This window comes from Falco naumanni, chromosome 13 (genome assembly GCF_017639655.2).
Source record: "Falco naumanni isolate bFalNau1 chromosome 13, bFalNau1.pat, whole genome shotgun sequence".
NCBI lineage: Eukaryota > Metazoa > Chordata > Aves > Falconiformes > Falconidae > Falco > Falco naumanni.
This window is the reverse complement of record NC_054066.1, coordinates 19,474,259-19,493,724: the sequence shown is the minus strand read 5'-3', so window position 1 is coordinate 19,493,724 and position 19,466 is coordinate 19,474,259. Positions and strand designations below refer to the sequence as shown.

General features: G+C 56.2%; 2 protein-coding genes across 13 annotated transcripts in view; both read right to left on the bottom strand.

The window, feature by feature from the left end:
• Window positions 1-25: 25 nt before the first annotated feature.
• Window positions 26-11,171, bottom strand: ABCF3 (ATP binding cassette subfamily F member 3). Of its 2 annotated transcripts, none has more exons than XM_040613572.1 (21): window positions 11,017-11,171; window positions 10,643-10,790; window positions 10,494-10,573; window positions 10,120-10,175; window positions 8,246-8,343; window positions 8,007-8,129; window positions 7,512-7,778; window positions 7,226-7,306; window positions 6,623-6,682; window positions 6,221-6,277; window positions 5,990-6,012; window positions 5,297-5,352; window positions 4,953-5,153; window positions 4,702-4,778; window positions 4,416-4,460; window positions 3,946-4,078; window positions 3,238-3,326; window positions 2,944-3,035; window positions 2,169-2,301; window positions 1,700-1,787; window positions 26-861 (listed from the first exon to the last, which is right to left on the bottom strand). In XM_040613572.1, the coding sequence occupies exons 1-21, from the start codon at window positions 11,087-11,089 to the stop codon at window positions 703-705; spliced, it is 2,139 nt and encodes a 712-aa protein (XP_040469506.1). In that variant the 5' UTR covers window positions 11,090-11,171; the 3' UTR covers window positions 26-702. The 2 variants fall into 2 exon arrangements, with proteins under 2 accessions (XP_040469506.1, XP_040469507.1); XM_040613573.1 differs by having other exon boundaries at window positions 10,120-10,172.
• A 699-nt stretch (window positions 11,172-11,870) lies between these two features.
• Window positions 11,871-19,466, bottom strand: part of AP2M1 (adaptor related protein complex 2 subunit mu 1) — a 29,653-nt gene continuing 22,057 nt past the window's right edge. For 5 of the 11 annotated variants that reach the window (XM_040613026.1, XM_040613030.1, XM_040613027.1 and 2 more), the window contains 9 exons: window positions 18,457-18,462; window positions 17,821-17,956; window positions 17,582-17,723; window positions 16,849-16,860; window positions 15,099-15,218; window positions 14,453-14,588; window positions 13,606-13,703; window positions 13,336-13,447; window positions 11,871-12,989 (listed from right to left, as the gene is read on the bottom strand). In XM_040613026.1, the coding sequence (XP_040468960.1) occupies window positions 12,855-12,989; window positions 13,336-13,447; window positions 13,606-13,703; window positions 14,453-14,588; window positions 15,099-15,218; window positions 16,849-16,860; window positions 17,582-17,723; window positions 17,821-17,956; window positions 18,457-18,462 (897 nt within the window). In that variant the 3' untranslated portion in view covers window positions 11,871-12,854. The remainder of the gene's footprint in view (window positions 12,990-13,335; window positions 13,448-13,605; window positions 13,704-14,452; window positions 14,589-15,098; window positions 15,219-16,848; window positions 16,861-17,581; window positions 17,724-17,820; window positions 17,957-18,456; window positions 18,463-19,466) is intronic. The other 6 variants (XM_040613032.1, XM_040613034.1, XM_040613031.1 and 3 more) reach the window with 3 other exon arrangements.

Here is a 19,466-nt window from a genome sequence, read left to right as displayed (position 1 = left end):
AAGGAAAGGAGCGCTGCGCACCCACTGCGTCCTGGGTTTATTTACACGGCGACCCCCGCGCAGGGGGGGCGATGCAGGCGGGAGGCACCGGCAGCAGCGGAGCAGGGCCGAGCCCAGGACTCCCTCGGCACTACGGCCACCAGCCCCCGGTGAGCACCGGCCACGGGAGCCCCGGCTTCCAGGGGCTGGGGGGGGGGGGGGAGAGGCAGGGGGTCACTTTTAGCAGCAAAGGCCTCGTTTCCCTCCAGGGCGGCAGGGAGGACGGGGGCGTGTGATGGAGCCAGACTAGTGTTCAGCCAGTTAAAACACAAAAAAAACAAAAAAAAGAAAGAAAAAGGCAGAGTGGGAAGCGAAACATGGAGAACAGCTCCTCTCCTGCCCTCCAGAGCACGGAGTTAACGCGGGGGGTCAGGGCACACCACCTCCTTCCCTCGGGGCAGAGCAGCAGCCCCAGGCACTGCCGTCTCCTAAGCCCAGCGCCAGGTGCAGCCCCCGGCACAGCAGCACCGGCTCCTGCCCGCCCCCCGCTGTCCCTCGGCCGGCCCCGGCAGGGGGGAGCAGTTCAGGTGGCATCGGATGGCATGGCTGACTGTCCATGCGGGCAGCGGCGTCCTCGGCGCTCTGCCAGGCACAGTTGGGATGGATGCTGAGGCGGCCGAGCTTTGCGCTCCAGCCCCCGGCACAGTCCGGCTCCCGCCTCCCTTATAGGAATCCCTCCTTCCGGAACTGCTCCTTCAGGATGTCTCTGTACTGGTCAAAGCCGCCCTCGATGCGGGTCACGGTGGCATTCTCACACACCCACAGCTCCTGGCACACCAGGCGGATGAAGCGCTCATCGTGGGACACCAGGATCACACCGCCCTGCCAACACACGGGGGGGGGGGGGGCGGGAAGGGAACTTAGTGCAGCACAACCCAGGGCCTGGCACTGGTGGCACGGAGATCCTGCACCCCCATCCAGCCTGTTCCCAGGGCTTCAGGTTTTCATCTGCTCCAGGGAAAACTGGATGCTATTTCACTGGCAGGGACCTAATCGCAGCCTTTCCTTGCTCCGGGGGGTCAGACACATCATGTACCAAGGAGGCACGTGCACCAGTAAGGTATGTATCCTCCCCTCTTGGAAGGCAAATGTAGGGTTCGTTCCTGGCTCTCCAGATCTCTGACAACTCCAAGGATGGAGATTCCAGGTGGAGTCTAGAACAGTCAAAAGGTAGCCGGGCAAGGTCCCAAGCAACCTGAGTCAAGGGGTTTTTTTTTCCCCACAGGAAAACTGCCCCAACGTGAGCAACTATAAAACAGTAAGAACTAGGTTGATGGCAGCAGTATCTGGAGGCCGAGACTGTGGAGATCAGCCATAAAACGCTCCCTGAGGAAGATCTGAGTGACCCCAAGGCAGGGCTGAGTGCTGCATGCAGCACGTGAGAAGTCACAGGGCATAGGTGAGTGGTCAAGAATGTGGGACAAGGTGCTCCCTGGTCTGCTGTTGTGTCTCAGCCACCCCTAGACAAAGCCAGCAAGTGAAACAAACTACCAGGACGGACAGCTAAGGGAGAAATGTGACCGACTTCCCAAATTCTGTCCTGGACTCGAAGCCACCACTGGTATTTGATCACCCACCTCTGGCTGAGATGCCAAGTAACTTGAGCTGGAGGATGCAGGAAGAGTTAGAAAAACTAGAGATCTTGTCAAGGGAGCCTTACCCGGAACTTATTCAGGGCCTTTGCCAGTGCCTCGATGGTCTCCATGTCCAGGTGATTGGTTGGTTCATCCAGGATGTAGAAATTTGGACTGGAAGAGAAGACGGCTCTGAGTGTGCACTCACAGCAGTCCTGGGCTGGGTCCGCACCCTGTCGTGCTGCAGCGACCTCCACCCAGCTGCAACAGCCGCCACTCAGTGCCACAGCCATCGGCATACGCCTGGCCCCAGGGTCAGCACTGCCCAGCCCCAGGGATACCTCTTACCCCCGTGAGCCCAAAGCAGTAGGAGAAAGCCACCTGCCCCCTTCCACAGAGTCCCCCCAGGGCGACAACCTCCCTCCCCATCTAAGTCCCGAAGTACGAGGCTTCCATAGGGCAGCAGGCCATCCCTGGATGCCTGCCTTCCTCCCGGTGAAGCAGACACCAGGCATGAAGCCATGCAGAAATTAACAGCATCTAGGAGAAAATTACCAGGACATAGTCATCTGGGCAAAGGCCACACGACTCTTCTGGCCTCCAGACAGGCTGGCCACAGGACGCACGGCCAGCTCTCCCGAGACGCCGTAGCTCCCCAGCTGATGCCGGTACTCCTCCTCCGTCTTCCCTGCAGGAGCGTGTAACACAGCTATGGCACACCCGGTGTGACACGGGGCCCTCAGCACCCTGAGCTCGGCGGGCACCGCGGCTGGGCAGCCTGTGCCAGGCCAGCATGGCGGGGGAGGAATTCAGCAGCCACTTCCAGGCAATTCCCTCCCAAGCAGGGGGTTTGTGGGGAAAACCTGACACAATCAGGACAGGAGCTGTAAGGCTGGTGACTGGCTCCAAGTGATGCTGCCCCCAATTCCCGGTCACCACGTGACGTCAAACAGCGGAGAAGGGAGCCAGAGGTTTTGGCAGCTGGGAAAGGGGGAGCTAGTGCTCGTTCGGTGCCCAGCAGGAAAGCCGGTCACCTGCCCCAAAACCTGGCCACGGTGGAAGCAGGAAAGCCGGTCACCTGCCCCAAAACCTGGCCACGGTGGAGCACCAGCCTGAGGTCTGCGGGCTGCCAGCTACCCCTGCTTCTCAGGGCTGGTGTCCTGACCTTGGCTGGGCGTGGGGAGTTACCCAGAGCAGGCAGGGTCCCTTAAACACTGATGTGACAGAACCTTCTACCCAGGGCCATGGACAAATCCATGCTGCTCCACGCATGGCAAAGCAGCCAAGCCATCCTCAATGGACCAGACCCCCTGGGATCTCCAGAACCCACCTGGGAACTTTCTTGCCAATAACTCTACAGCACTGATATTCAAGTCCAGTTGATCCACATGGTGCTGGCTGAAATAACCGATCTTTAGGTTTCTGCAGAATGAGAAGAGTGACTGGGAGCTGGTACCAAACCCTGCAACCACAGCACTCGCAGCTGCAGCTACAAGAAGGGGGGCATGTGCGTGGGTGTGCAGGACCCATCCCATCACTCGGGTAGCCATCACTCCAAAGCACAGCCCAGAAGCCTTCCAGCTGCATCACTCCTCCCAGCCCCCCAGCCCTTCCTACCAGGTACCTGTGAGCATGCCTGATCCCTCTGACTGGTGCCAGCTCCCCCATTAAGATCTTTAGCATGGTCGACTTGCCAGCTCCGTTCTCCCCAACCTAGAGAAGCAACAGCAGCATTGGAGAACATGAAACCTGGGGATGAAACCCGGGGAGGGGGCAGTGATCAGGGAATTTCAGCTCTCTTGGATGATCACGCAACGGAGTGGGGTGGGATGAGAGTCCAACCAGTGACTCCGGCGATCTGGAAGCTGCGTTTCTTTCACTGACAAGAAGCACAGGCAGCACTGCCAGAAGATGTTGCCTTCCCAGCCCTCAAGCCTAAGGATTACCTGCTCCCAGCCTCATTTACAAGCACATAGCATCTCTCTGCTGCCCCATCCAAACACGGCAGGAGCCCCTGCTACATGCCACTGTCGTCTGCAAACAGGGAGTTACAGAGAAGATGGACCCAGCCTCTTCTCAAAGGCGCTTGGTGAAAGGATGAAGGGCAACAGGCACAAGTCACAAATTCTAACTGGTATTGGGAAAAACGTTCCCCAAAATGAAGACGATCAAAGGCTGCAATGGGACCCAGAGGAATGGGAGAAACAGTCCTCCCTGGAGATCTCCAGAATTCAACTGAGCAACCTGACCTACACATCAAAGCTGCCCCTGCTTTGAGCAGCGACCCCCCCAAGATCCCTCATAGCCACCCTTACTCTGCAATCCCACATACCACACAGATGCGGGACTCCAGGTCAGCAGAGACGGAGAGGGAACGAAAGATGTAGTGACTTGGGTCATAATAGAAGTCTACTTCGTCTAGCTGCAGGATTGGGGGGGAGAACTTCTCAAAGCCATCAGGGAACCTGGGAAGGCAGGAAGAGGTGAGAGATGGCCAGGAACATCAGAGATACTGCTCCCAGCCCCCCAGGACAACCCCTGCAACCCTCCAGGTGACAAGGCGGGGGGGCTCCCTACCAAGCAGGGCCTCTGGGAAGGATAGTCACAAGAAGGGGACATGGATCTGCAGCCTTGGCCCCAGAATGGAACCCAGCCTGAACATGGGGGCCTGGCTGGGCTCCCTGTCAGAGTAAGGCCGGCCTGCAGGAAGGGTGGCTGCCCCAACCAGGACAGGACCCAAGAGGAGCTCATGTCAGAAACAGAGCCAGGTGCCCTCCAAGCAAGGGCTCAGGGGACACTTACTTCATGATCACCTCAGACTCCTTGTCCACAGGTTTCAGCTCTGGCCTGCAAAAAGAGGAGACACATAACCACGGTGCCTTGCACTGGGGGTCTGTTCCCACGCCACAAGCCGAGATAGCGCCTTCAGCTCTGTGACACCTCACTGTAGCCAAAGCCTTTGGACCAGAGACAGAGCACCCAAAGCCCAAGCCACTCCCGTATCTTCCAGACACCCCGGGAACCTCTGTTTCTTCCCATGAGCGCTGCCCCTTCCCCACCTCCAGACAGAGACAGGACAGGCACTCACAGCTTCTCCAATAGCTTGAGCTTGCTCTGCACTTGGGACGCCCGGTTGGCATTGTAGCGAAAGCGGTCAATGAAAACCTACAAGAGAGAAAAGCCTTAGAGAGCCCTAGGTCCCCTGCAGCCTCAGCCACCCAGCTCTGCTGCCAAGGCTCCTGCGACAATACAGCCATATCCACAGGTCTAGAAGCACAGAGAAAGGGACAAGGCTGGGAGATGAGTGCCCCAGCCCGCACTGCTGGCTTCTCCCAGTACCTGGATGTGCTCACGGTACTGCTGCTGGGCTTCATACTCTCGCTGCTGGTTCTTCAGCCGCTCCTCCTTGATCTTCATGAAGTTCTCAAAGTCCCCGCGGTACGTGTCCAGCCGCTGCGAGTGCAGGTGGATGATGTCCGTGGCCACCGCGTTCAGGAAGTTCCTGTCGTGGGACACCACGAGGATGGTCGACTGCCAGGTCTGGAGGAGACAGTGAGAGGGAGGCCTGAGCACCATCAAGCCAGAGCGCAGGGCCTGGTCCCACCACCCAGCAAGGCAAAGATGCCAGCCTGGAGGACTCCATCCCTCGCTCGCCCAGCCTCAGGGCCTCCACCACCGCCTACCTGCAAGTAGGTCTCCAGCCACAAAATAGCCCTCACGTCCAGCATGTTCGTTGGCTCTGAGGGAAGGGGAAGAGGCACCAGGGTCAGGAGGGACGAGGATGGCTGGGTTACACTTTTTTACGCAGCAAAATCTAGCAATCAGCAGTGTGGAGGAAGAGACCCTGTGTGGGCACCTTGCCCCCCCGGATCAGGGGACTCACGTGGGCAGGCTGTGATGGATGTGGGCACGGGGGACGAGGGTCACGCAGGGACGCTCCCCCCACCCCATACCAGTACCCAGACCCCAACGCCCAGCAGCAGAGTCTCGCCCAGACCCCCCACCCGAGGCAGGGACCTCCTCGCCCCACAGTCACCCCCTGCGGTGACCCAGTGTGAGCTGGCAGCCAGGGCACATAACAGCGTCAGGCGAGGGAAAGGGGACTGCTTGGGGCAGGATGACATGCAGGTCACCAGGCTGGGGCACAGAGCAGAGCTCTGCTGAGCGCAGCTAAAGCAGCTGCCCACACCGACGTCCCCGCACCACCGCCAGCTCTGCCCGCTGTGCCAGGGAGCACCGACAGCCCTGCCAGCCCAGCCCTGTCACACAGGGCTATTTTGAGCAGGCAGCTAAAGGCCGTGGCGCATTCCCAACCCCACCAAGGGCACAGGCAGGCCCAGCAGCGGTGTCGGAGGGGACTCACAGTATCGACTTACCATCCAGCAGAAGGAGATCTGGCCTAGGAAAGGCAAGACGTGGGTATCAGAAAAAAGAGCACCGTGGCAGCGCAGAGCGCATTTCACCACACACACGCGTGGAGCTGCGATGGCTCCGACGCTCCCACCCCGAGAGCCCGAGTCAAGAGGACTCCCAGGCAGCACCCCTGCCCCTCACAGCACAGACAACAAGGAGAGTTCACCCCACAGCATGAAGGCCTGGACACCAACCTGGCAAACAGGGCTCTGGCTAAGGCCAATCTCATTCTCCAGCCTCCAGAAAACTCTCTGAGGAGAGAAGAGGTTGCAGAGAGGGGTTACCGTTTAACACAGAACAACTCTGTGTTTGCCTGCCTGCCAGGCTCCCTGCTCCCCTGCAGCTCTTTTGGCTCTGCTGTCACCCAGAGACAGCTTGTCCCTGCAGACATCCCAGGCACAGCACAAGATCCGAGGTCCACCAGGCAGGTGGCTTGGGACCCTCATGGCAGGAGACCACACAAGATGTGCAGGAATAGACCCTTCTCTCCCACAGGGCCCCCCTCCCTAACAGTCACAACTGTGTCTGGGGGTCTCACTAGGAACATCTCCCCAGACCCATTTCTTCTGTCTTGTTGCCCAGAGCTGGAGACTTACTTGGTTGTCTGTTGTTGCATCTTTGCATTAAAGCCCAGCCCAGCGAGAATGACGGATGCCCTGGGGAAAAGGGGAGAGAACTGGGATCCATTTACAGCATCCAACTGCAGAGCACAGTCCGACGTCTCGGACCCAGAGCCATCAAGGGGACTCTGCTGCATGGCTTAAAGTCCTTCTGGTGCAGGAAAACGTCCCTGCACACCCAAAAGCAGCATTTGGCTGGGAAATGCAGCCCAGCAGGGCACAGCAACCACATGAAGTCCCAAGAGATTTGCAAGAGGTTTTCAGCTCTTTGGCCATGAAGAGAGTCATTACCACCAACATCCCAGAAATGTTCCCGAGACACCAGGAACCTGGGGAGGTTCGAGAGGAGCAGCAGCAACAAAGCAAGCCATTTGGGGCAAAAAAGCTTCAGTGGGAAGCTCAATAGTCCTAACCCAGCAGAGACGTGACAGAAGAGACAAGAAGAGCAGTTGGGAGAACCCCCTGGCCCCACATGCTGGATCCCTGGGCCACAGCATCACCCTTCCGCGCCCCAGGCCCCAAACCACTGCCCAGCCCCGGCCACGCCAACAGCCGGTGGAGCCCACAGGGCTGTCTCACCTCGCTGGGGCCTTGTCTGCCTCAATCTCCTCCAGCTTCGCGTAGATCTCCGACAGCCTGGCACCTGCTGTCCCTTCTCCCCTGGGGCAGGACAAAGAGGAGTGTGTGGGATTGACCAGGGTCAGTGTTTGAGTGCTGGGGGAGGCTGATCTCCCCAGGCAGGACTAAGGTGGGCAAGATGCAGCCCAGCCCTGCTGGAACCCTTCGTTTGCAGGAGAGACCTCAAAACGAGACCTTGTGGTCAACAGGCCACAGAAGGGCTGGAGACCCAGCGGCAAGATCTCACCTGCCGGCATTAATCTTAGCCGTCAGGTCCCTCTCCTCCTGCAGCAGGCTCTCACGAGTGGTGTCACACTCCAGCACACTCTGCAGCGCCGGCGTCTCATCCCCTGCCACCTCCTGCTCCACGTGGAGGATGCTGATGTGTGAGGGGATGCGCAGGCTCCGGCTGGCGATCATCTTCAGCAGCGTGGTCTTCCCCAGCCCGTTCCTGCCCACCAGCCCGTAGCGCCGTCCAAACGCCAGGTTCAGGTCTGCTCCCGCCAGTAGGACACTAAAGCAAGAGAAGAGGCAGGTACCTGGTCAGACTGCCCCACGGAGAGCCAGGTAACCATCACAAACTGCTCCTGCCCAAAGCCAACAGGGTGAGGTGCCCATCCTGCTTTCTGATCTTTCCCATACCCCCTGTGATTTCTCAACCACTCTCCAAAATCCAGTCTCAGTCTCCCATGGTCTGAAACCCCAGCCAGGATCTGTCCCACCTCCCCACCTGCACACTCACCGCTCACCGAAGGACACATCGAAGTTCTCGATGCGCACATCATATGACTTGTTCTTGCCTGATGACTCCATGCGAGTCTCCTTCTTGCTGGCAGCCTGGCTGGCAGATGCCTCCTCAAGGACCCTACGGACAGGCAGAAGACCAAGGAAGGGGCTCAACAGGAAAGCTCCAGTGCAGCCAGATCCCAGACATGCTCAGAAGAAGGGGATGGGGATGTTCAAGGCACTCTCCATACTCACAGAGGGCCAGATGACTTCAGGGAATCTCGCTCCATCCTCTTATCTTGCTTGGCTTTCAGCCTGGCTTCCGCCTTCTCCAGTTTCTTGGCATTCACCATCTGGGGCACAAAACAGAGAGTTTGAAGAGAGAGAGAGCATCTTCAGCAAAAGCCCCAAAGCCCAACTACAGAGAGAAAAGAGATTAACTAATTCTTCACATCTGGAAGGGAGGGAAGGAGGTAGGACAGGGGAACTGGGACTGATTCATGTGCACTTTGCAGAAGCTAATGAGGCCGGTAAGTCACTTCAGGAATGAAGTCCTAAATCAACTGCTCATACACAACACTCCTGCCTCAGCGAGGCAAACTGTTTGGCTGACCCTAACGTATGGCCAGTTTCTGTAGTTCCAGGGACCTGGGTCAACCAAGTCACTTCAACAGCCGCAAACTGCTGTCCCAGTGCCTCCTCCGCTACACCCTGCAACCACCCTCACCTGGACCATGAGGCGTTTCCCTTCCCAACATGTTAAACTTTAGCCAGTTTGGAACAAACTCAGCTTACGCAGTGGATCAATCACGACAGAGGCAAAAAACATTTAATTAAACCCAAAGGCAAGAAGGAGCCAAGTGTTTTAACCTGGCCTCTGCTCCTGGCCAGGCTCTCAGCCCGCTCCGGCGTATGCCTACGTCAAGTCAAATATTTGTGGCTGACCAAGAACACTCCTAGATATTTCTAGGCAACTCTGCAGCCACTGGAGCATGTTACAGACCTGCCCGCTAGACTGAAGAGCGTTTTGTTACTGGAGTTGTGATCCTGTACCTACAGACAGACCGAGTCACTCTGTGAACTATACAGAGCTCCCTGAATCTCACAGTAAGATGTGCCCTGCAAAACTTGAGAGGCCTCCCAAGGCCTTCTCTGAATCGTCTCCAATTTTTCTCAAGATCCTTTTTTTGAGTTGCGGACACAAGAGCCAGAGAGTGAACCCAGCAGCAACAACTCCAGTGCCAAAACCAGCAAGAGCTGCCAGCTTTCACTTAAGACTCCCATTCAGACACGCGGGGATCACGTTAGGTCTCAGCCTCCAAGCAACGGGTTCTTGTCCTCAACACGTCACCCCAGGAAGGAAGAGCTCTATACGAGACCAGCCCGGCAGAGACACTGCCCACCCTGTACAGCTACTGCCGTCCTTGCTTTACAAACGCACAACCACTCCTCACCCACACACAAAACTTTGGCACGTCCGATGCAGCAGGCAAGCCAGGTCGCTCCTGAGTGGCTACGCATTTCATCGGTAAAGATGTTCTGATTTCCTCCAGGTCACGGAGCGTAACTGATTCCAAATTTCTCTGCTCCTGCTCTGTCTCAAACCGTGACAACCCACAGCCATTTCTAAAGCTGGGCTTACGACCTCCCCGCTGCAGCCCTCTGGAAAAGAGCTGCTCCCTGCTAACTCCTCACCTGTAACACCCCGACACCCCAACCACTAGCCAGGATTTTATCTCTCACTGAATACGGCAAGCTGCCATCCTGGTACATCCTATTTTCTCAATTTAAGGCCTTGCTGTAGGAGCCAAAGGTCCTCATGAAAGTCAGAGAACTCTGAGTGCCACCACCGCATCGACCACGCTTTGAAGCTCGTTAAGGAACTAGAGTAAAATAGATCTTGTCAAATTAATAAGCCATTAACTCCTGTTTAGGCTCTTTATCAGACCAAGGTCAAGACTTTCCCAAACCTGACCAGGAGGAGCAGTACCCCCTGCAGCTGTGTCCCCAGCCAGGACAGCTGCCTGCCCCGGCCGCTCTCCGAGGGCCGGGTGACAGGAGCAAGGCAGGGTGCCTGCGGGTGCCCTGAAGTGTTAGTGGCTCCCAGCGGGTCCCCAGGCCCCACTTACCGAGGTCTGGCCTCTCTTCAGCAGCAGCCCTGGCAGCAGGTCCACGCTGGCATCTGCTGCAACAAGACGGTGGGGCTGGTGAGCACGTGCTCCGGGGGGGCCCCACCAAGCGCTGCCTTAGGGGCTGCCCGTGACCGGGCTTGACGTCCCCTCTCCCAGCAGGACGAGGGGACCAACGGGTGGCTCCTCTCCCTCCACCCCAGCCCATGCTTCAGGCAGCCGGGCGCCGCTGGACGCTGCGGGAGGAGAAAGCGGGGTGCACCTGCGCGAGGGAGCCCGAGGCGAGGGGACAGGGGAGCCGCTCCCCAGGGTGGGGCGGCCATGTCCCGAGCCAGGGGGCAGCTGGCGCGGGGGTCCCCGCGGGCAGCACTCACCGTATCCGTCGGTGATCTGGGAGAGCTGGATGGGGGCGTCGAGCAGCACCTGGCTGCAGCGCTGGGCCCGGCCCTCGTCCCTGCGAGAGAGGAGGCGGCGGGTGAGGGGGCGCGGGGGCGGCCGCGGGGGCGGGCGGGGTGGCCCTTACAGCTGCAGCGTGTTGAAGAGGCGCTGGCAGATCTCCCGGATGGCCCCGTCGTCCTTGGCGTCCTGCGACACCTCCCGCAGCAGCTCCCCCACCGCCTCCACCAGCTCGTCCACCGACTCGAAGTCCGCCCCGCCGCCGTGCAGGATCCCTGCGGGCACACGGCGCTGCACACCCCTCCCGCGCGCGCGCTGTCGCGACGGACGGCCGCGTGTCGCGACGCGGCCGACAGGTGGCACCCGCCCGCTCGCCCTCCCCCGCCCCTCCCCGGCCGCCTGTCGCGACTCGGGCGCGGCCGCCTGTCGCGACAGGGGGGAGGTGTCGCGACACGCGGCGGGGCGGGCGGCCGAGCGGCGGGGCGGGCGGGCACCTCTCACCCGTCACGTAGGCAAAGACCTCGCCGTCCAGGTCGGGGAACTCGCTGCGGAGGATGTCGGCGCAGGACGCCATGGCGCAGCCGGAGCGGGGCCCGGCCGCGGCGCGGCCCGGTGCCGCCGCACGGAGCCCCGGCACCGCGGCAGAGGCGGAAGGGACGGCGCGCGGGCGGGGGCTGCCGGGAAGGAGGCGGGCGGCCGCCATGCGCGCGGGGGCCGCTGGGAAGTGGAGTCTGGGGCGGGGCGGGGCGCGCGTGCGCCGCGGGCCGCCACGTGCAGCCGCCGCGCCCCGCCGGGACCGGGCTGGGGGCGCTGGGCGGCAGCGGCGCGGGCAGGGCCTCGGCGCTCGGGGCTCCCCGGTTGTAGCTTCCGAGGGCGGGGGGCTGCAGGGCCCGCGGAGCAGCCGGCGGGGGCAGGGGGCTGCGGCCCGGCCAAGCGCCGTCACCGCCGCTGCTTCACCGCCGGGCGCTGCCCCCTCCTCGTCCCCGGCCTCCACAAGCCCAGGCACAAGGAAAAACCTTTTTGTTTTGCCTCCTCCGCCGCTCACAAGGGCGAAGCCACCCAGGTTCCCCCGGGCCAGGCCGGCGGGGCTGGGCCTGCCCCCCGGCGGCAGCGGGGCGGGGCGGCCCGGCCCTGGGGGGAGCCCGGCCCTGGGGGGAGCGCTGAGCATCTTCGGCAGCACCTGGGAGGCATCACCGGCCCCCCGGGAATAAAGTCACGGCTGGTTCTTTCCACCTGCTAACGCCGTGGCAGCCCCGGGCCGGGGAACCACAGGAGCAAGCCGCACAGCGCTCCCCTCGGGCCCCGCAGCACAGCCCCAGCACCACAAGCCCCACACAGCAGCGCAGGCAGCCATCTCTGTTCTACATACTTTATTAGATTCAGAGCTGGACAAATCACAAAGTGTACAAAATGGAGACCACACTACCAGAAGCGGGATTGTGGGTAGCAGCAGCATTCCTATGGCCCAGAAGCGTTCGGTAGAAGTGTGGAGAGGGCAGGCTGGGGCAGGGGGCTCTTAGTGCCAACTGCATTTTAGATTCCCCGAGGACAGACCCTGTTCACATCCTGACTGAGCTCAGCTGACCCACACTCCCTGGGGCAGAGGGGCCACGTTTCCCATTTGTTTGGAAAGGACACACTGGCTCAAGCCAGCAGCGGGTTGGGGTAAGTGCTCTAAGGACCTGAAATGCTGTGCCACCCACATACACACCAGCAGGAGCCTAAACTCTCATCCTTTTTGGTCACAAACCTTCCCACGGCAGGACTCTATACCGACGACTTTGCAAGAAATATAAGGTGGTGATGAGATCTGGCGAGCCCACCACCTCCTCTGGTGGAGGCCCGACAAACTCACCCCCCAGGCATCTCGGACTGGCCAGCAACATCTACCACAACAGCAATAGCTAGTACAGAAGCCAGGGTAACTTCAACTCAGATTTGTCCAGTCTATGTTTAGGTCTATTCTACGAGTACATATGCACAAGAACTTCAAAAATACTAGGATATGATGCAAGTAGTGAGACACCAACAGAAGAGGAGTTTAATGGTGGACGTTCCCTAGAAAGATCACGAGAGGATGGGAGTTAGACTAGCCCTTCCCCACCCTGGGACGGGGAGCAGGAGGCTGACTGCACCCCTGTGCATGGTTGGGTTCTGAACTTCATCTGCAGCATGGGTGGTAACTGAGCACAGGCAGGCAAGTCCGCTCCCAAGGTGAGCCACAGGGTCTTTCAATCTGCGTAGAAGGGGCCAGGCAGATGTTTTCTCTGAATGTAGTTGAAGACTGAGGAGAGGTGGAGGATGGCTTGGAGAAGAGGGAGCCTACCAGCCTGCTGGGGCTAGCATCTGGTCTCATAGATCCCGCTCCTGCCAATGTACCTCACCCATTTTATCACATCATGGTCACTGTAGTTCAGCTTTGGCTCAAAGACTTTCAGGTAGCGCACCTTCAGCCCAGAGGGTGCAAATGGGACCTATTGAGAAAAGGAAAAGCAACAGAGAGCATTGGAACAGAGGGGCAAGACGTTCTCCATACACAAATGCCATAGGACCCTGGTCTCTGCACCTAGGAACAGACACCAAGAACCACTGTTCCCTTCCCTACTCCCTGCACACATCACATGGTGACAGACCCTAATGGCTTTAAGGGCAACTTTCTTCCATTAGTTCTGCTGGCTGGCTGGCCTGGTGTTAGGAAGAGTCACACGTCAGCTTGGGACAGGGAGCACTCAAACCTGTGCAATCCCCGTGAGGGCAGAAGGGAGCAGACTGAAAAAGCTCCAAGGTTAGCTGCGCCCTGGAAGGCGGACAGGGACTCACCTCAAAGTTCATAGAGATCGGGGGCCGAGCCCACTTCTTCTTGTCATTGGTGGGCAGCAGTTCAATTTCCGCACTGATCTGGGATTCCTTCATTCCGGCCATACGCTTTATCCTATCAGAGAAAGCCCAGAAGTGAGAAAGGTGCCTGAAGAAGAGTTATATTCTCCCCTTCGCTACATGTGCTCAGAACAGGCAGGAACGCTAAACAGACTCTGCCTCCCCAAGCCAGCCCTGCCCTTGCAGCACCCCAGACTCAACACACTCACTTACTTCCAGACAATGGCATTCTCACTGGCCTTGTACTTTGCCTTCCCTTTCATACAGATGACTTGCACTCCACTGGTATTGAGGGGTGTTGGGATCCGGACCTGGAAGGCAAGATCTGGTGAACAGAGGCAAGGAGACTGCAGCCTGAGCACTCTTGCGCAGTCTCAGGGGAAGACTGCCTCTCCTGGACCCCCCCCTTAGCCTTCCTGCTCCCATCTCAGGGCCGAAAGAACATCAGCTACCACAAAGCATCCTAGGCTAGCTCTCCAGTTTCTCGTTTTCAAGCAAAAGATTCAAACATGTTTTCAGAATCCACAACAGTCAGCAAGGAACAGGGCAGAGCTCCCCAGTTCAAGCTGCAGGAAGCCTGGCCAGTGTCAGACAGATGAGCTCAGGAAGGATGCTGGGCTGGCCAGGGACGTCTGGTTGCACCAGGCTCTGGACAGCCCAGCTTTGCAGCAGTAAGCCTTTCCCAGGAGGGGACAAAGCTGCAAAGCCACCCTTAGCCTGTCTTACACAGCTCGTAGCCTGCTGCCTGTCTGACATACCATCAGATCACAAAGGCAGAACATGCACTTCTCACAGTAGCCAAGACATTAAGTGAACAGTTGCTGCAGGGAATGAGGCCTCTGCTGAGGCTGTGCAACTGGAAACAACTTCCCGCTCCCTACTTGCGGCGGTTCCCTTCCATAGCACAGCATCATGCATCTGTGGGGCATCCAGTTCACTTGTAGGCCTGTACAAGCTTGAGGACTCATCTGTGAGGACGCGCAGCAGGGGACAAAGCAGCACAATTCCCAGGCACAAGAGACCATAGGTTGTTGGGTTTTTTTTTTTGTCCCCCTCTTACCTCTATCTTCTGGGCCAGCAAGGAAGGTTTGAAATTTGATTTGATGACCACCTTCACTTCCAGCTTGGTCCGACCCACCTCCCGCACCAGTGGGATCACACGGAAGGGAAGGATAATGTCCTTAGTGGTTCGGTATCTGCAGGGATGGAAGTAACAGTGAAGTCTGAGGAGGAGTTAACTCCCTTATGGTCTTAAATTGTACCACCTTCCTAAAGCGACCCTCTCTGCATACAGGGATCAGCTCAGAAACATCAGCCAGAACGGGAGCCGTCCTAGAAGGAAGCAGCAGTAAGATCTGTGCTGCCATATGGCAGCGATTGAGTCCCAAGTTTTATATCTGGTTCCTGCCAATGGCCCTGTTCAAGGACACAGATTTTACAACACTGAAAACACAGATACAGCAAGCTAAAGGGTAAGGAAACCCACATCCAACACTACAGTAGTGGCAAAGGAAATCACGCAGCTGGGCTTCTACCACATTTGTTAAAGGAGTATTTGTGGGACACCCTACAGATTCCACTCAAAACAAGAAGGCAAGTGCATATTTGTTAGGTGCTCAAGGGCTGCAGGTCTGCTCGAGAGCAGCAACCCTGCTGTAGCAGCAAGCAGATGCCAATGCCAGCCCGCTCATCCCCCACCACAGTACCTCATGAGCTCAAACTCTCCATCTGGTGGAATGAAGCTGATGCTCCTCTCAGAATCAAACTTGCTGAGCCTCACGCATTGGTGGAAAGTGCAGTCATCGATGGCGATTGACTGTTTGCCGCTAAAAACACGAGACACAGTTAAACAAGTGCAAGCTGCAGCCCAGATATGTTGGTGCAGTCAAAGTCTGCCCAGGCAGAAACTACTCTACAGAGCATGTTGCCATCACAGGTGTCCAGGAAATGGGGAGGCAGGGAGAGATTTAAGGGACAGCAGCCTCTTGGCTCAGACTTTCCTTGTTTCACCACCACAAAAATCTTATTTCAGGAAGCTCATTCAAAGGAATTCTCTCCCTCCTCTCCCCAAAGAGGAGAGAGATTAGAGCAGCACCCTTCTGTCATAGCCAGCAACATAATGCTTGGGTCTGCCTGCCAGCAGCACCTTAGTACTGCAAAGGCAACTCCGCTAGCCCAAGTCTTCTCACAGCACAGTTCAAAAGGAGAGAAAACACTTTCCTGTCCAAAGCTATCCCACTGCCACACAGCCACAAGATGCCAGGTTTGTGATCCTCCTGTTCAGAAATCTCTTCACAGCTATTGATTTCCACACTGCCAGCAGGTGGTTCGATTCTGATCTGGATTTGGTGAAGACCACAATATTATGCCATAAAGTTTTTATCTCTCACTTCTAAAAAAATCTGCGCAGCTACAATCTGTCCATGTAGATGCACTAGCCTAACCTGCCAGTACTGAGTTCTAGTCTGAGAATACTTTCCTTGCTACACATCCAGAGGTCACACACAAGACCTCTTCGCTACCGGGAGGGACCAGAAAATGAGAAGGTGGTAGAAACAGAAGAGGCAGCAGCGTAGAGAAGGTGCAGCAGTGTAGTACTGCAATATCTAGGCTGCCTCAGCTGCTGGGTTAACAGGACAACCATGTAAACGTGCTGATAGTACAAGCACTACAGGCAGGTTCAGCTGTCCTGGGAATCACCATTACCTGCACCAGTGGGAAGCAGACTGACCCCAGCCTGACTGGCTGTTTAGTTACACAAACCAGTGGGGCACTTGGTGCTTTGTAAGTGGGAGTTAGGTCTTTCCTAACCAGTTGGCCAGGTAACAGCCAATGTTAGCCAACTAGTTCCTGTTTCTTTGGAAATCTGCTGGGAAAGCCCTGCTGCCTAACACTGCTCCAGGTCTCAGGCAGCATTACTCAGGGCTTGGCATTGCCACACGCTAGATGCCAAAAAGCAACTGGCAGAAGCTGTCCCTTTTGGTCACCTCATAACTAAATGCTTCTGGAGAGTAACACCTCCAAGCTCTTGCCCACTGAAGAGCCAGTTAGGGAGAACCACCTAGCAAGAGTCCCTGTCTATCTTACTTCCAGAACTCAAGAAAATGGCACATTTACAGGCAAAGGCACTCACGGCACAGAAGCTTTGGGACAGCATTACTGACTCTGCAGACGCCTACACAGATGACATTTTCACTAGACTACATCCCTACTGGGCAGCCACATGAGGCTCATCCATTTTACTAGCTAGATTCAAGTACAGGAAAGATGGCTTAAAGGTGACAGTGAAGCGATAGCTCTTGGCTTGGTTCTGAGAGAAAAGGCAAATAGCAGCTCAGCTCCATTTACAGGAACCATCATGGAAAGTGTCTGAGATCCAAGTTACATGCACAAGTCACACGAAGCAAGAGACAGGGGGAGAGCAGAGTGCACACATAGCTGAAGCAGATTATCTACCTTCCCAATTCACTGGGGTCAGCAAAAAAACAAAAAACAAACAACCAAGAGAAACACAGTTGAGTTACAAATGGTTAGTGAGAGAAAAGTGGTAGTCCCTTTGCTTTTATCTCTTCACCCCAAGCAGGAAGGCTGGAGAAGGCATAAGACCTGTTTTCAGCTTCAGTGTGGGTACTGATAAGGGTGCAGCTGGGAAGGAAGGTAGCTGGGCTCCTGGAAGAGATGAGCCTTTAATCCACACAGCCACTGACCACATGTATGTCAGGAGGGGCTTATCCAGGGCTAGTCTGTCAGCTGTTCCAGCTCGTGGGAACAGTCAAGCAGGCTGTGGTCAGAGGGGTTCCTTCACTGTTCCCTCAGAGCACTACTACTGCATCCTATGAATAAGAGTCTCTGCACTGACTAGGACTGCTAGAGACAAACCCTGCGAAAATCCATCTCGCAGTGTTTCCAGCTGCAAGAACTCCACACTTAACGTTTTTTGAATCTTGTGGGCTTTTTTTTGAACACTGCATTTGAATCTTAATACCTGAAGAGCTGTAGAGAAGCCCTCTGTATTAAGGCACTCAGGCTGGTAGCTTGCATGACAACTGACCTACCCAGAGAAGAGTTAGCAGTAATGTCTGAAGGGACAAAAAGATCAGCTTTGTCTGTCAAATCAGAAGAACTACTAAGTGCTGCCCTTTCATAAGAGCCCCTAGTGGCAGGTGGCTTTTACCCCAATGTCTCTTACCTTTTCCCCGTTTCATCTGCAGTCCCTTTGCCCTGTTTTTCAATTACAATCTTGTCATTCATGCCAAACTTGCACTCTGGCATTCCACTCAGATAACTCTTCATCACCACTCTGCCAGAGACATGGGCACTCAAAACCTGACCTGGTGTAGAGAAGAGCACGGTTCAGAACACTTACGCAAGTCTCCACTCTCAAACCTCGAAGGGGAAAAGGATGCCAGCTCAATGCCTCCTACTTACCCTGCGGGGACATCAAAAGATTCACACTCTCCAGCACATCAAGAAAGAGTTCATTGCGACGATATTTGATCCCTTCACGTCTCCATCCGATCTGTCCAGTCACCTGGCTAGTGATCTGGGACTGCTCTTCCTTAGTCTGAAGGGAAGAGATGACATCTTAGACATCTAGATTAATTCAAAGACTAAGAAACCTTGCTTTAAATCTAAAAGCGACCACTTGCCATTTATTACGCACAACTGCTTTTGATGCTTAGATACGGGTGCCATCACAGCCCCCATGATTTGGTTCTTGTCTCCTCAGTGCAGCAAATCCTATGCCTAACCAAAAATTGGTCATAACAGCAGGAAAGGTTTTCCCATTTTGTTAGCTAGTCCATTAAGCTACATCTAGGTGCAAGGAGGCATGGGCTCCACCAATGACATTCAAATCATGACTCAGACTGTCACATCAATCCACATTAAGCAGAGAAGCAGCTGACAGGCCTTATCCAACTCAACACCCCAGGGCCACAAGACAGCTAGTCCCCAAGGACTGCAGTCATTAGCTACATACCAACACTAACCTAACCTGCATCTAACAGCTTCCAGGCTCTGAGCACTACAGGCTGTGTTGAGAGGCACAAGGAGGTTTCCTACCTGATGCTATAGGCGGGATCCAGTCACACGAAGAAAGTCAAGAAGTAGATGTATAGCAGCAAGTGTGGTACACACAGGGTTAACAGGCAAGCAGGTCAATAGCGAGAAAAGGGAGGAAGGGAGAAAGAGGCAGGTTAAGCTTAAGGCTACCTCAGGACAGGAACAAAGCAGGCCAGCTCATTAATTAGGCAGCCAATTAGTACAAACAAGATGAGGGGCTTTGACCTTTAGCTCCCCTCAGGGAACCCAGCACTCCTAGCAGTGAAATGGCTTTTCAGGCTTGGCCCATTATGCACCACCCAGATACAAGGTAGAGCGGAGGGAGTGACAGACAGGCCAAACACCACTCCCAGTAATGTTGCCATTCCTAAAGCAAGCCTTGGATGTTTACCATGGCACAGACACCCAGACTATGGGAAGCACCAGGCACCCAGGATGGCAGACTTAAGTCTGGGTCCTGTATAAAGTTATATTCTTATTAATTCTGCTTCTTCCACCACAACTGCACAACACAGAAGTGGGTCCTGCCACACCAGCCTTGCACTGGGCCCACAGGGTGGCAGTACATGATCTCAGCTTTAAAGCAGCAGCACTTTGTTTCACCCACGTTCTTGCCACAGACAGAATCACTTCCTGAGCAAGCAGAGTCATTATCATAACTTCTAAGCGACAGTTTTATACTCCCCCGGGAACTGCCTAGGTAAATGCTCAATGCAGTACAACAGTACTTCCCTTGTCTGTCCCACAAAAAAAGCCTCCTGATCTGCCTTGTTCAAGGCTTTGTTCAGGCTTAAGAGGAACGAGAGGCACATGCAGATATAACTTCCAGTTCTCTGGCTTCCAAAGGGGAACATCAGCACATGATCAGTGTCCATCTCCTGCAACAGTGTAAGTGCGAAGAACCTCAACTGGTTGCTACAAAAAGTGACTGGATGGATGTAGAAGCAGGTGCCTGGGGAGTGCTGAAGCAGAGATCACCCAGTAGCATGAGTGTTCCCCAAGGGAGGGAC